We start from the raw sequence: 15,996 nt of genomic DNA, 5'->3' as shown, positions 1-15,996 counted from the left end.
TCCCGTGAATCAGGTGGATATACCGTATTACGTTCAGGTGCTCCCCTGGGCGATCTTTCAGGTAGCATGCCGCGAATACGCAAAAACCCAGCCAGCCAGTTATCATAAGAGCGAAAATATTCCACCCCCACACCGCCTTTAAGCTTAGCTGCTTTAAAATCTTTTTGGCTTGCTCAGTTAAGATAAACATGTCCACGTAATCGCCCTTCCTAATTTTCTTCTTGCAATAAGCACGCAAACCCCGCAAAACCGCTGTATTGCCGCAATACACCACACCTGGCTGACCCTGGCGCTACCTGGACTTACGCAAACTATTCCCCTTACGCCATCGTTTTGCCCTCTTATCGCGCCTTGCCGCCTCTCGTCGTGCATATCTAGCAGCCCTCATCCGCGCCTTCATCGCGCTGCTGGCTGAAGAAGCCAAGGAGGAAGAAGACGATGACAAGTCCGAAACAGAGGAGAAAGAGGAGGCAGAATCAGAAATATCATCATCAAAAACCTCTGAGGTCACAACTGACGACCCAGCCTTGTCACCCCCGGAAGCTGCCGATGATGACACCTCCTCGACGCTGTAATCCTGCTCCATAGTCCCGCCATCAACAGCATCTGAAAAAGACAGTAAAACTGGCCCCAGGGCCGAAACCCCGGACTCAGCCAACACGGCAAGAGAAGAAACAGCAGTAGGCACCACAGACATCTCCGGACCAGCTGCCAACTAAGCCGCAGCAGCAGCCATAGCTCTACAAGCCTGCATGAACTGATTTACAGCAGGCCCTAGATTAGCAGGAATGGAACGCTGCCCTTGATCTACTCCCACACTAGCTGCATAGTTAGGACCCAATGCCGCCACCATGGGAGCAAATGCAGATGCCATAGATAACATCATGGCCGCAAACGCTGCAGGGTCAAAAGCCTGACTAGGAAGCCCACTACTGGACTGCATATCCAGTGAGCCGGAAACTGCAACCGCAGGAATGCTTCTCCCGCCCCTACACGCTGAGCGCTGACCAGCAGCAGTGGATTCTGGCTGTACAACAGGACCTGACAGGCTGCTGCCATCAGAGCTGTGCACAGCCTGCCAATCATCCTCCATATTGTCTCCTAGCCCCTCCCCTTCTACGCCTGCTCCTACTGCCCTGTAATGGCCACCAGCCTCCCTGCCTGCCTAGCCCTTACACTACTGACAGGGCCAGGTCTCTCACCTCCCTCACTACCTGAACTGCGGGGATGATCCCCGCTGCCCATCCGGGCACTAGCCCTACTCCCTACACCTCCTCTAAAGGAGCGTGCGCACCCCTGTAGGCTCTGCACCCGCGGGGGGCGAGCATCCGCTGACCTACCTCCCTGCGGCGGCTCTGCCCGCCCGCGGGCTCACTAACTGCTGCTCAGAGCCGCTGCGCCTAACCTCTGCGGGCGAGCAGTCACCGGCCTCATTGCGGCGGCTCTGCCCACTCGCAGGGTCTTATCAGGCTCTGAGCCACCGCACCTGACCCCCGCTCGCGGCTGCACAGTGCAGCCACGCCTAAGCTTTGCCGCCGCTGTGGCGCCGGGGACTCCCCACTGGCCACCTCAGTACCATCCTGCCGATCAAGAGCTCCCACTATGGCATAAGCATTAGCCTCCGGTACCCGGTACCGGGCAGGGGTCCGCGCTGCGTGCCTGGGGCGGGGCATGACACAAATGGGGGGGGTTGTAATTGTGGGGCAAAGAAATCAGGGTCACAAAAATAGGGAGCACAGGATATTCTTTTAACACAATAGAGATAGGAAGTGGAATTAAAGAAAGAAAGAAACACAGGCAAATGGGGGGAGGTTACAGAAGTAGGACTCTGATATAAACTGCCCAGCAACACAGAGCTCAGTAATAACACTTACTAACTCTGAAGACAGGAACAAAAGAGGCTGACTCCGCCTCCAACAAACTCTAATATCCCTGCTAAAACCTACAATCCTAAGAACCCATAGGCCCTAATTATCACATGATTCCCCACACTGGTCTGCCCCCAGCCTAGGAAGTTTAACCCTCTCCACTCCTATACAGTCATTTCGTTTATCTTACAGCAGTTCTGGGCAGGTATATTGTGTCACTAGGGAGTTACCATTATATTACAGCAGTACTGGGCAGGTATATTGTGTCACTAGGGATTTACCAGTATATTACAGCAGTACTGGGCAGGTATATTGTATCACTAGGGATTTACCATTATATTACAGCAGCCCTGGGCAGGTATATTGTGTCACTAGGGATTTACCATTATATTACAGCAGCACTGGGCAGGTATATTGTATCACTAGGGATTTACCATTATATTACAGCAGTACTTGGCAGGTATATTGTGTCACTAGGGATTTACCATTATATTACAGCAGTACTGGGCAGGTATATTGTATTACTAGGGATTTACCATTATATTACAGCAGTAATGGGAAGGTATATTGTGTCACTAGGGATTTACCATTATATTACAGCAGTAATGGGAAGGTATATTGTGTCACTAGGGATTTACCATTATATTACAGCAGTACTGGGCAGGTATATTGTGTCACTAGGGAGTTACCATTATATTACAGCAGTACTGGGCAGGTATATTGTGTCACTAGGGATTTACCATTATATTACAGCAGTACTGGGCAGGTATATTGTGTCACTATGGATTTACCATTATATTACAGCAGTACTGGGCAGGTATATTGTGTCACTAGGGAGTTACCATTATATTACAGCAGTACTGGGCAGGTATATTGTATCACTAGGGATTTACCATTATATTACAGCAGTACTGGGCAGGTATATTGTGTCACTAGGGATTTACCATTATATTACAGCAGCCCTGGGCAGGTATATTGTATCACTAGGGATTTACCATTATATTACAGCAGTACTGGGCAGGTATATTGTTTCACTTGGGATTTACCATTATATTACAGCAGTACTGGGCAGGTATATTGTATCACTAGGGATCTACCATTATATTACAGCAGCCCTGGGCAGGTATATTGTATCACTAGGGATTTACCATTATATTACAGCAGCCCTGGGCAGGTATATTGTTTCACTTGGGATTTACCATTATATTACAGCAGTACTGGGAAGGTATATTGTATCACTAGGGATTTACCATTATATTACAGCAGTACTGGGCAGGTATATTGTATCACTAGGGAGTTACCATTATATTACAGCAGTACTGGGCAGGTATATTGTGTCACTAGGGAGTTACCATTATATTACAGCAGTACTGGGCAGGTATATTGTATCACTAGGGATTTACCATTATATTACAGCAGTACTGGGAAGGTATATTGTATCACTATGGATTTACCATTATATTACAGCAGTACTGGGCAGGTATATTGTATCACTAGGGAGTTACCATTATATTACAGCAGTACTGGGCAGGTATATTGTGTCACTATGGATTTACCATTATATTACAGCAGTACTGGGCAGGTATATTGTGTCACTATGGATTTACCATTATATTACAGCAGTACTGGGCAGGTGTATTGTATCACTAGGGATTTACCAGTATATTACAGCAGTACTGGGAAGGTATATTGTGTCACTAGGGATTTACCATTATATTACAGCAGTACTGGGCAGGTATATTGTATCACTAGGGATTTACCATTATATTACAGCAGTACTGGGCAGGTATATTGTATCACTAGGGATTTACCATTATATTACAGCAGTACTGGGCAGGTATATTGTATCACTAGGGATTTACCATTATATTACAGCAGTACTGGGCAGGTATATTGTATCACTAGGGATTTACCATTATATTACAGCAGTAATGGGCAGGTATATTGTGTCACTAGGGATTTACCATTATATTACAGCAGTAATGGGCAGGTGTATTGTGTCACTAGGGATTTACCATTATATTACAGCAGTACTGGGCAGGTATATTGTATCACTAGGGATTTACCATTATATTACAGCAGCCCTGGGCAGGTATATTGTATCACTAGGGATTTACCATTATATTACAGCAGTACTGGGCAGGTATATTGTTTCACTTGGGATCTACCATTATATTACAGCAGTAATGGGCAGGTATATTGTGTCACTAGGGATTTACCATTATATTACAGCAGTACTGGGCAGGTATATTGTATCACTAGGGAGTTACCATTATATTACAGCAGTACTGGGCAGGTATATTGTTTCACTTGGGATCTACCATTATATTACAGCAGTACTGGGAAGGTATATTGTATCACTAGGGATTTACCATTATATTACAGCAGTACTGGGCAGGTATATTGTATCACTATGGATTTACCATTATATTACAGCAGCCCTGTGCAGGTATATTGTATCACTAGGGATTTACCATTATATTACAGCAGTACTGGGCAGGCATATTGTGTCACTATGGATTTACCATTATATTACAGCAGTACTGGGCAGGTATATTGTATCACTAGGGAGTTACCATTATATTACAGCAGTACTGGGCAGGTATATTGTGTCACTAGGGAGTTACCATTATATTACAGCAGCCCTGGGCAGGTATATTGTATCACTAGGGATTTACCATTACATTATATTACAGCAGTACTGGGCAGGTATATTGTGTCACTATGGATTTACCATTATATTACAGCAGTACTGGGCAGGTGTATTGTATCACTAGGGATTTACCATTATATTACAGCAGTACTGGGCAGGTATATTGTGTCACTAGGGATTTACCATTATATTACAGCAGTACTGGGCAGGTATATTGTGTCACTATGGATTTACCATTATATTACAGCAGTACTGGGCAGGTGTATTGTATCACTAGGGAGTTACCATTATATTACAGCAGTACTGGGCAGGTGTATTGTATCACTAGGGATTTACCATTATATTACAGCAGTACTGGGCAGGTGTATTGTATCACTAGGGATTTACCATTATATTACAGCAGTACTGGGCAGGTATATTGTATCACTAGGGATTTACCATTATATTACAGCAGTACTGGGCAGGTGTATTGTATCACTAGGGATTTACCATTATATTACAGCAGTACTGGGCAGGTATATTGTTTCACTTGGGATCTACCATTATATTACAGCAGTAATGGGCAGGTATATTGTGTCACTAGGGATTTACCATTATATTACAGCAGTACTGGGCAGGTATATTGTGTCACTAGGGATTTACCATTATATTACAGCAGTAATGGGCAGGTATATTGTATCACTAGGGAGTTACCATTATATTACAGCAGTACTGGGCAGGTATATTGTTTCACTTGGGATCTACCATTATATTACAGCAGTACTGGGAAGGTATATTGTATCACTAGGGATTTACCATTATATTACAGCAGTACTGGGCAGGTATATTGTATCACTATGGATTTACCATTATATTACAGCAGTACTGGGCAGGTATATTGTGTCACTAGGGAGTTACCATTTTATTACAGCAGTACTGGGCAGGTATATTGTGTCACTAGGGAGTTACCATTATATTACAGCAGTACTGGGCAGGTATATTGTGTCACTAGGGAGTTACCATTATATTACAGCAGTACTGGGAAGGTATATTGTATCACTAGGGAGTTACCATTATATTACAGCAGTACTGGGCAGGTATATTGTATCACTAGGGATTTACCATTATATTACAGCAGTACTGGGCAGGTATATTGTATCACTAGGGATTTACCATTATATTACAGCAGTACTGGGCAGGTATATTGTGTCACTATGGATTTACCATTATATTACAGCAGTACTGGGCAGGTGTATTGTATCACTAGGGATTTACCATTATATTACAGCAGTACTGGGCAGGTATATTGTATCACTAGGGATCTACCATTATATTACAGCAGTACTGGGCAGGTATATTGTATCACTAGGGATTTACCATTATATTACAGCAGTTAATACTCCATGATATTATAGCATGATATGATACTATATATTATGTAATACATTGTGTAACTGGGGTTCTCCTCTACCTATATAGGGAACAACAGTAATTGCATTCATTTCATCAGTGCTCTCTGACCCCACCCAGTGGGAGACCCCTCAAGAATTCTACCCAGGGCATTTCCTAGATGACAAGGGGCAGTTTCGGACAAAACCAGCCTTTATGGCGTTTTCAGCAGGTGAGACTAATGTAACTTCTTCTGTATTCTGGTGCCCTTGTACCTAATGGGGGTGATTCAGCACTGGACAGATTGCAAATTCCTTCCTTGTTAATATGCAAATGCAATTCAAGAGTACCCAGGATGGTATACGGGCGCTAGAATGATCCGTTTTACCAGCTGCCACTAAAACATAGGGTTAGTCAGACCCCTAACAAATACACAAAAATACAAAATAGGAGCACTAGATAAGTACACAATGTTATGGATGATAAATAATATATTAGTATAAATAGTAAAAATGTGACAGTTTTAATAAAAAGAATACACATAACATTTTTAAAGAAATTATCCATACACTAGTATATATGTCATATATAAGAACAATTTGCCTCACCCTTATAAGTGTCCACATAAATTATGCATGTTCCTATGTAAACTTCTGGTTCCAAAGAATGGAGTATAAAGTTCAGTTTCCTTTTGGAGATGGACTGTTCAATAGATTGGTATTTACCAAGATTTTCCATCACGGTGTATATAACTGATCCAGTCCAATGATGTTCGGGGAAGATATAAAAGCTGTCACTCTATACAGCGAAACGCTTTACTGTTTATGGGAAAGATTTCTGGACTGCACAACCTGACTATATATATGATGGGAGCTGCTACCTGAGGAGACTAATTACAGGCACAGAAACAGACAAATCTCAGGTGCACAACTCCAAATTATTAATAATATATATAAATGCAATAAAATGTTGCAATCAATAGAGGTTTTTAGCATAATCATGGCCAAGGTTATGGGCCTACCCACCATATCCAGGTAACCTCTTTAGGGTAGGTAACTAACATACTAGGGTTCAAATCCAGAGCACAGGACCCCCAAAAACTGGCCCAGCCAACCTGCCCCAGGGCACCACCATAGTAAGAAAAGTGCAGTGTAAAGAGATAGTTAGGAGCAGCTGCAGCTGCATATAAAGAATGAAAATAAAAAAGTGAAGTACCGTATATACTCGAGTATAAGCCAACCCGAATATAAGCCGAGGTACCTACTTTTACCCCAAAAAACTGGGAAAACTTATTGACTCGAGTATAAGCCTAGTGTGGGAAATGGCAGCAGCTGGTAGTGCCCCTGTAGTAATTTTCCCCTGGTTGTGCCCCCAGTAGTAATCCCTCCTGGTAGTGCACCCAGTGATAATCCCCCCTTTCAGTGCCTCCAGCAGTAATCCCCCCCTGGTAGTACCCCCAGGGGTGATCCCCCCTTTTAGTGCCCCCTGTAGTAATCCCCCTGGTAGTGCCCCCTGTAGTAATCCTCCCCTGGTAGTTCCCCCAGTGGTAATCCCCCCTTTTAGTGCCCCTGGTAGTGCCCCCAGTGGTGATCCCCCCTTTTAGTGCCCCCTGTAGTAATCCCCCCCTGGTAGTGCCCCCTGTAGTAATCCTCCCCTGGTAGTTCCCCCAGTGGTTTTCCCCCCTTTTTGTGCCCCTGGTAGTGCCCCCGTAGTAATCGCCCCCTGGTAGTGCCCCCTGTAGTAATCGCCCCCTGGTAGTGCCCCCTGTAGTCCCCCCCCAAAAGAGAGAGATGTGATCAGAATAAAAAAAAATCACTTACCTGAAACTCCCGCTCCTGGTCCCGCCGCTGTCCGCTCCTCCGGCCGCTTTGCATGGGAGAGACATCGTCATGACGACGTGTCTCCCATTACCCACTGCGGGAGCCGGAAGATGGCTCCCGCAGTGGGAGCAGCAGCAGCCACTGAGAGTCTGACAGACTCTAAGCGGCTGCTGATTACAGCAAACACGCAGCTGCCGGCTCTGGCGGCTGTGTGTTTGTGCTGTGTAGCGCTGACCGGACGGAGTTCACTCGAGTATAAGCCGAGGGGGTACTTTTTCAGCACAAAAAATGTGCTGAAAAAGTCGGCTTATACTCGAGTATATACGGTACATATATATTAAACACACACAGTGAAGGGTTAAAATGTGTTACAAAGGAAAATGTGTTATAATGCGGTGCCCTGAGACAGATCAACCAATGCAATCCAGGGGAACCCACACCCCAAAAATGAACCAAAGTTGCACTACAGTATATAACGTGTAAGACTTACCTAGAATTGTGCCTAATACAGTGTGCATATACATTACCATACTCCATGCTTTTAAACCAATAAGGAAGGGTGCTCTGGATTTGAGCCCTAGTATGGTAATGTATATGCACACTGTATTAGGCACAATTCTAGGTAAGTCCTACAAGTTATACACTGTAGTGCAACTTTGGTTCATTTTTGGGGTGTGGGTCCCCCTGGATTGCGTTGGTTAATCTGTCTCAGGGCACCGCATTATAACACATTTTCCTTTATAACAAATTTTAACCCTTCACTGTGTGTGTTTAATATATATGTACTTCACTTTTTTATTTTCATTCTTTATATGCAGCTGCAGCTGCTCCTAACTATCTCTTTACACTGCACTTTTCTTACTATGGTGGTGCCCTGGGGCGGCTTGGCTGGGCCAGTTTTGGGGGGTCCTGTGCTCTGGATTTGAACCCTAGTATGTTAGGGACCTACCCGAAAGAGGTTACCTGGATATGGTGGGTAGGCCCATAACCTTGGCCATGATTATGCTAAAAACCTCTATTGATGATAAGGAATCTGCGTTCAGCATTGCACTAACGTCCAATCCTGAATCAGCCCCAATATTAGTAACATTACATGACTGTAAGAATTGGGGGAGATAGGAGCTGTGTGTCCGGGATGCAGTCATTGCGGCCACCGGCCCCCACCCCCGATGGCAGAATGCCGGCTAGGGATTATTGATAGGTATCGAAATACCAACGCCTATCATAATCCCGATGGGACCGAATGAGGTAAGCATGGTCCGTGCATCCTCATAGCCATTAAAGGGTTAGGTTTAGGGCACCCCGGAGGGATTTTGGGTTAGACACATCCCTCGGGAAGGTTAGGGTTAGGCTAGGGGAAGGGGGGTTAGGGTTAGACACCCCCGGGGGAAAGTTAGGGCTAAGCACCCTCCTAGGAGGGTTAGGTTTAGGGTGTGGGGAGTGGGTTTATGATTAGGCACCCCAGGGGGGAGATTAGGGTTAGGCACTAAGGGGGGAGGTTAGGGTTAGGCACCCCTAAAGGAGTGTTAGGGTTAGGGGGGGGGAGAGGGGAGGGTTAGGTAGTTTACTCTCCTCCATCGGGATCTCCGCTATTTGGCCTGCCGGAGTTGGGATTTCGACTGCCAGGCTCTCGTCCAGCGGTCATTCATACTGATCCCGTGAGGTACTGTACAGGTGCTGTGATACACAATATATTATAACCTGATATATTATATACTGATATAACTCTCCCTCTGTAAAACCTTCTTCTCTCTCCCTTCTTCTCTCTATGTTAGGGAAACGTATCTGTGCTGGAGAAAACCTGGCTCGTATGGAACTTTTCCTGCTTTTCTGTGCCCTGCTCCAGAAATTCACCATTTCCCAACCCCCCGGGACCCAGCGCCAGGACTGTAAGACCCTGAAACAGAACAAGATTAAAAACCTGTTTTTCTCCCAGCTCTGCGCTACTCCTCGCTCCCTGGAATCCTAGGGACTGTCCTCTATGGCTTGCTCAAAGAGAGACCCCTCTATGGAGACAAAGCATGTTATGTTACTGGAGGATTTGTGGCACATTGGTGTCTAGGACAAAAATAATATTGTAATATATATATATCAATTCATTAGTTTAAGTTGAGATTAGTCCTTTGCTCACCCCAGCTTAACTCCCCATCCCCACCCATGGTGACCCAGTAGAAGACACTGTTGTCACTTATGTCCATAGTGTGAAAGAAAAGTGAGAAGCAGATCGATAGGGGAGATGTAACTGTATGCTAAGCATGGTCAGGTCATGGTTAGGTGACTGTTATATCATTTCTGTAGGTTTTATTTACATTATTTGGGATACACTGAGGTAACTCTAATAAACTGAAACGTTGGAAATTAGTGGTTTGGATGTTTCACTGTTTTGCAAGATGTGTGAGAGATGGGAATGCACAATCACAGGGTCCGTACTGATATTTTGGTTGCCTACACTATTGATAACAGCGTATCACTTCGTACCAATAAATGACAGGAACCGTTCAATAACAACCGCACATGTGCACAGGAGAGCGCCGTCTTCTAGGAACAAATGGCATTAGCTAATATGCTGTTATATTAATGCTTATTTTCAGGGCTTCCTAGAAAGAGGGAGATGCCTGTTGTGACCGGAAGCCTTTCGTCTAGGCCAGCCCTGGTCACGGGTTAGTGCTTTTGGACTCCCACTCACCATCAGTGACTGCCTGTCACTGACTCCACCCACTGCGCCATGGGCGTTTACTGAAGCTGCCACCACTAAGCTCCTTGGAACTGCTTTTTGCATACAAACAGGCTCCTACCTCGGCACCTGGAACCCCTTCTGCTGCGTATGCATTTGATTAGCTGCGGACACACCTCCTGTTTGGTGTCAGCTGTTCCCACCTGATCCCTCGCAATGGACCAGGTATGCACGGTAGCTTGGCAGAGGTCTTGAGCTTCGAGGACGCTCGGCTCAACCCAGAACAGTAGGAGAACGGAATAGCGTTTTGGCGCAATTCTGTTGGTCGCAGGGTACAGATATAGTCGAAGTAAAGGCAAGATGTATATTGCTCAATGGTCTTTAAAAAGATCCTCCCTTCGGATTGAAGGGGAATAATCAGCATACAGTACAATATATTACAGGAATCTTAACAGCAGTTCTTCTCCATAAAGGATTGTCAAAAATGTACCACATACAGGGTTCACAGTCCCTCTTTTTATATAATTCTTACACACAATATCACAGGGGGTAAATCCGCCCTGGGTTCCACTCAACCATTCAGGCTTCCTCACATAATATAATTTAACAACATCTTACATTTCAAAGGAGTCACCCAATTTCCTCCTTTCTAATCTACCACCTAAAGCAGTAGCTTCCTAAACATAAACTGATTTAGCATCCAGTATAACTGTCTCCTAACATGTGATATAACATTTCAAAGGACATGGGAAATTACATTCATCCTTTGATACATTTATCACACAGTGACAACATATCTATGTAGAATAACCAGCAACAGTATAAGCATTCATCTTCTTGCAATATTCAGGAAATCAGGAAAAACAAATACTTTCTCCCCAGAAGTGCAGACACACAAGAGACAGTCTCAGAGACCTATCACAGGAAGTGCAGACACACAAGAGACAATCTCAGGGACATATCACAGGAAGTGCAGACACACAAGAGACAGTCTCAGGGACATATCACAGGAAGTGCAGACACACAAGAGACAATCTCAGGGACATATCACAGGAAGTGCAGACACACAAGAGACAGTCTCAGGGACACATCACAGGAAGTGCAGACACACAAGAGACAGTCTCAGGGACCTATCACAGGAAGCGCAGACACACAAGAGACAGTCTCAGGGACACATCACAGGAAGTGCAGACACACAAGAGACAGTCTCAGGGACCTATCACAGGAAGTGCAGACACACAAGAGACAATCTCAGGGACATATCACAGGAAGCGCAGACACACAGGAGACAATCTCAGGGACCTATCACAGGAAGCGCAGACACACAAGAGACAGTCTCAGGGACATATCACAGGAAGTGCAGACACACAAGAGACAGTCTCAGGGACATATCACAGGAAGTGCAGACACTCAAGAGACAGTCTCAGGGACATATCACAGGAAGTGCAGACACAGGAGACAGTCTCAGGGACATATCACAGGAAGTGCAGACACACAAGAGACAGTCTCAGGGACACATCACAGGAAGTGCAGACACACGAGAGACAGTCTCAGGGACATATCACAGGAAGTCAAGACACACAAGAGACAATCTCAGGGACATATCACAGGAAGTGCAGACACACAAGAGACAGTCTCAGGGACACATCACAGGAAGTGCAGACACACAAGAGACAGTCTCAGGGACCTATCACAGGAAGAGCAGACACACAAGAGACAATCTCAGGGACCTATCACAGGAAGTGCAGACACACAAGAGACAGTCTCAGGGACATATCACAGGAAGTGCAGACACACAAGAGACAGTCTCAGGGACACATCACAGGAAGTGCAGACACACAAGAGACAGTCTCAGGGACACATCACAGGAAGTGCAGACACACAAGAGACAATCTCAGGGACATATCACAGGAAGTGCAGACACACAAGAGACAATCTCAGGGACACATCACAGGAAGTGCAGACACAAGAGACAGTCTCAGGGACATATCACAGGAAGTGCAGACACACAAGAGACAATCTCAGGGACACATCACAGGAAGTGCAGACACAAGAGACAATCTCAGGGACCTATCACAGGAAGTGCAGACACATAAGAGACAATCTCAGGGACATATCACAGGAAGTGCAGACACACAAGAGACAGTCTCAGGGACCTATCACAGGAAGTGCAGACACACAAGAGACAGTCTCAGGGACATATCACAGGAAGTGCAGACACACAAGAGACAGTCTCAGGGACATATCACAGGAAGTGCAGACACACAAGAGACAGTCTCAGGGACCTATCACAGGAAGTGCAGACACACAGGAGACAGTCTCAGGGACATATCACAGGAAGCGCAGACACACAAGAGACAATCTCAGGGACATATCACAGGAAGTGCAGACACACAAGAGACAATCTCAGGGACATATCACAGGAAGAGCAGACACACAAGAGACAATCTCAGGGACACATCACAGGAAGTGCAGACACACAAGAGACAATCTCAGGGACATATCACAGGAAGCGCAGACACACAAGAGACAGTCTCAGGGACATATCACAGGAAGCGCAGACACACAAGAGACAGTCTCAGGGACATATCACAGGAAGAGCAGACACACAAGAGACAGTCTCAGGGACATATCACAGGAAGTGCAGACACACAAGAGACAGTCTCAGGGACATATCACAGGAAGTGCAGACACACAAGAGACAGTCTCAGGGACATATCACAGGAAGTGCAGACACTCAAGAGACAGTCTCAGGGACATATCTCAGGAAGTGCAGACACACAAGAGACAATCTCAGGGACATATCACAGGAAGTGCCGACACACAAGAGACAGTCTCAGGGACATATCACAGGAAGTGCAGACACACAAGAGACAGTCTCAGGGACCTATCACAGGAAGTGCAGACACACAAGAGACAGTCTCAGGGACCTATCACAGGAAGAGCAGACACACAGGAGACAATCTCAGGGACCTATCACAGGAAGCGCAGACACACAGGAGACAATCTCAGGGACCTATCACAGGAAGTGCAGACACACAAGAGACAGTCTCAGGGACCTATCACAGGAAGCACAGACACACAGGAGACAATCTCAGGGACATATCACAGGAAGCGCAGACACACAGGAGACAATCTCAGGGAACTATCACAGGAAGCGCAGACACACAAGAGACAGTCTCAGGGACACATCACAGGAAGTGCAGACACACAAGAGACAGTCTCAGGGACATATCACAGGAAGTGCAAACACACAAGAGACAATCTCAGGGACCTATCACAGGAAGCGCAGACACACAAGAGACAGTCTCAGGGACACATCACAGGAAGTGCAGACACACAAGAGACAGTCTCAGGGACATATCACAGGAAGCGCAGACACACAGGAGACAATCTCAGGGACCTATCACAGGAAGCGCAGACACACAGGAGACAATCTCAGGGACCTATCACAGGAAGCGCAGACACACAAGAGACAGTCTCAGGGACATATCACAGGAAGTGCAGACACACAAGAGACAATCTCAGGGACATATCACAGGAAGTGCAGACACACAAGAGACAGTCTCAGGGACACATCACAGGAAGTGCAGACACACAAGAGACAGTCTCAGGGACCTATCACAGGAAGCGCAGACACACAAGAGACAGTCTCAGGGACACATCACAGGAAGTGCAGACACACAAGAGACAGTCTCAGGGACCTATCACAGGAAGTGCAGACACACAAGAGACAATCTCAGGGACATATCACAGGAAGCGCAGACACACAGGAGACAATCTCAGGGACCTATCACAGGAAGCGCAGACACACAAGAGACAGTCTCAGGGACATATCACAGGAAGTGCAGACACACAAGAGACAGTCTCAGGGACATATCACAGGAAGTGCAGACACTCAAGAGACAGTCTCAGGGACATATCACAGGAAGTGCAGACACAGGAGACAGTCTCAGGGACATATCACAGGAAGTGCAGACACACAAGAGACAGTCTCAGGGACACATCACAGGAAGTGCAGACACACGAGAGACAGTCTCAGGGACATATCACAGGAAGTCAAGACACACAAGAGACAATCTCAGGGACATATCACAGGAAGTGCAGACACACAAGAGACAGTCTCAGGGACACATCACAGGAAGTGCAGACACACAAGAGACAGTCTCAGGGACCTATCACAGGAAGAGCAGACACACAAGAGACAATCTCAGGGACCTATCACAGGAAGTGCAGACACACAAGAGACAGTCTCAGGGACATATCACAGGAAGTGCAGACACACAAGAGACAGTCTCAGGGACACATCACAGGAAGTGCAGACACACAAGAGACAGTCTCAGGGACACATCACAGGAAGTGCAGACACACAAGAGACAATCTCAGGGACATATCACAGGAAGTGCAGACACACAAGAGACAATCTCAGGGACACATCACAGGAAGTGCAGACACAAGAGACAGTCTCAGGGACATATCACAGGAAGTGCAGACACACAAGAGACAATCTCAGGGACACATCACAGGAAGTGCAGACACAAGAGACAATCTCAGGGACCTATCACAGGAAGTGCAGACACATAAGAGACAATCTCAGGGACATATCACAGGAAGTGCAGACACACAAGAGACAGTCTCAGGGACCTATCACAGGAAGTGCAGACACACAAGAGACAGTCTCAGGGACATATCACAGGAAGTGCAGACACACAAGAGACAGTCTCAGGGACCTATCACAGGAAGTGCAGACACACAAGAGACAGTCTCAGGGACCTATCACAGGAAGTGCAGACACACAGGAGACAGTCTCAGGGACATATCACAGGAAGCGCAGACACACAAGAGACAATCTCAGGGACATATCACAGGAAGTGCAGACACACAAGAGACAATCTCAGGGACATATCACAGGAAGAGCAGACACACAAGAGACAATCTCAGGGACACATCACAGGAAGTGCAGACACACAAGAGACAATCTCAGGGACATATCACAGGAAGCGCAGACACACAAGAGACAGTCTCAGGGACATATCACAGGAAGCGCAGACACACAAGAGACAGTCTCAGGGACATATCACAGGAAGAGCAGACACACAAGAGACAGTCTCAGGGACATATCACAGGAAGTGCAGACACACAAGAGACAGTCTCAGGGATATATCACAGGAAGTGCAGACACACAAGAGACAGTCTCAGGGACATATCACAGGAAGTGCAGACACTCAAGAGACAGTCTCAGGGACATATCTCAGGAAGTGCAGACACACAAGAGACAATCTCAGGGACATATCACAGGAAGTGCCGACACACAAGAGACAGTCTCAGGGACATATCACAGGAAGTGCAGACACACAAGAGACAGTCTCAGGGACCTATCACAGGAAGTGCAGACACACAAGAGACAGTCTCAGGGACCTATCACAGGAAGAGCAGACACACAGGAGACAATCTCAGGGACCTATCACAGGAAGCGCAGACACACAGGAGACAATCTCAGGGACCTATCACAGGAAGTGCAGACACACAAGAGACAGTCTCAGGGACCTATCACAGGAAGCGCAGACACACAGGAGACAATCTCAGGGACATATCACAGGAAGCGCAGACACA

At 46.2% G+C, this 15,996-nt stretch overlaps 1 protein-coding gene across 1 annotated transcript in view; it reads left to right on the top strand.

The window, feature by feature from the left end:
- LOC148431379 (cytochrome P450 2C8-like) overlaps positions 1-9,936 on the top strand; it is a 113,694-nt gene extending 103,758 nt beyond the window's left edge. The window contains exons 9-10 of the mRNA XM_088466040.1: positions 5,980-6,121; positions 9,485-9,936. Coding sequence (XP_088322166.1) covers positions 5,980-6,121; positions 9,485-9,678 — 336 coding nt within the window. The 3' untranslated portion in view covers positions 9,679-9,936. The remainder of the gene's footprint in view (positions 1-5,979; positions 6,122-9,484) is intronic.
- The last annotated feature ends 6,060 nt before the right edge of the window (positions 9,937-15,996 follow it).

Source organism: Taudactylus pleione, unplaced genomic scaffold (genome assembly GCF_031769625.1).
Source record: "Taudactylus pleione unplaced genomic scaffold, aTauple2 ptg002344l, whole genome shotgun sequence".
Taxonomy (NCBI): domain Eukaryota; kingdom Metazoa; phylum Chordata; class Amphibia; order Anura; family Myobatrachidae; genus Taudactylus; species Taudactylus pleione.
The sequence above is the reverse complement of the archived record's forward strand: the minus strand, read 5'-3'. Positions and strand labels throughout refer to the sequence as shown.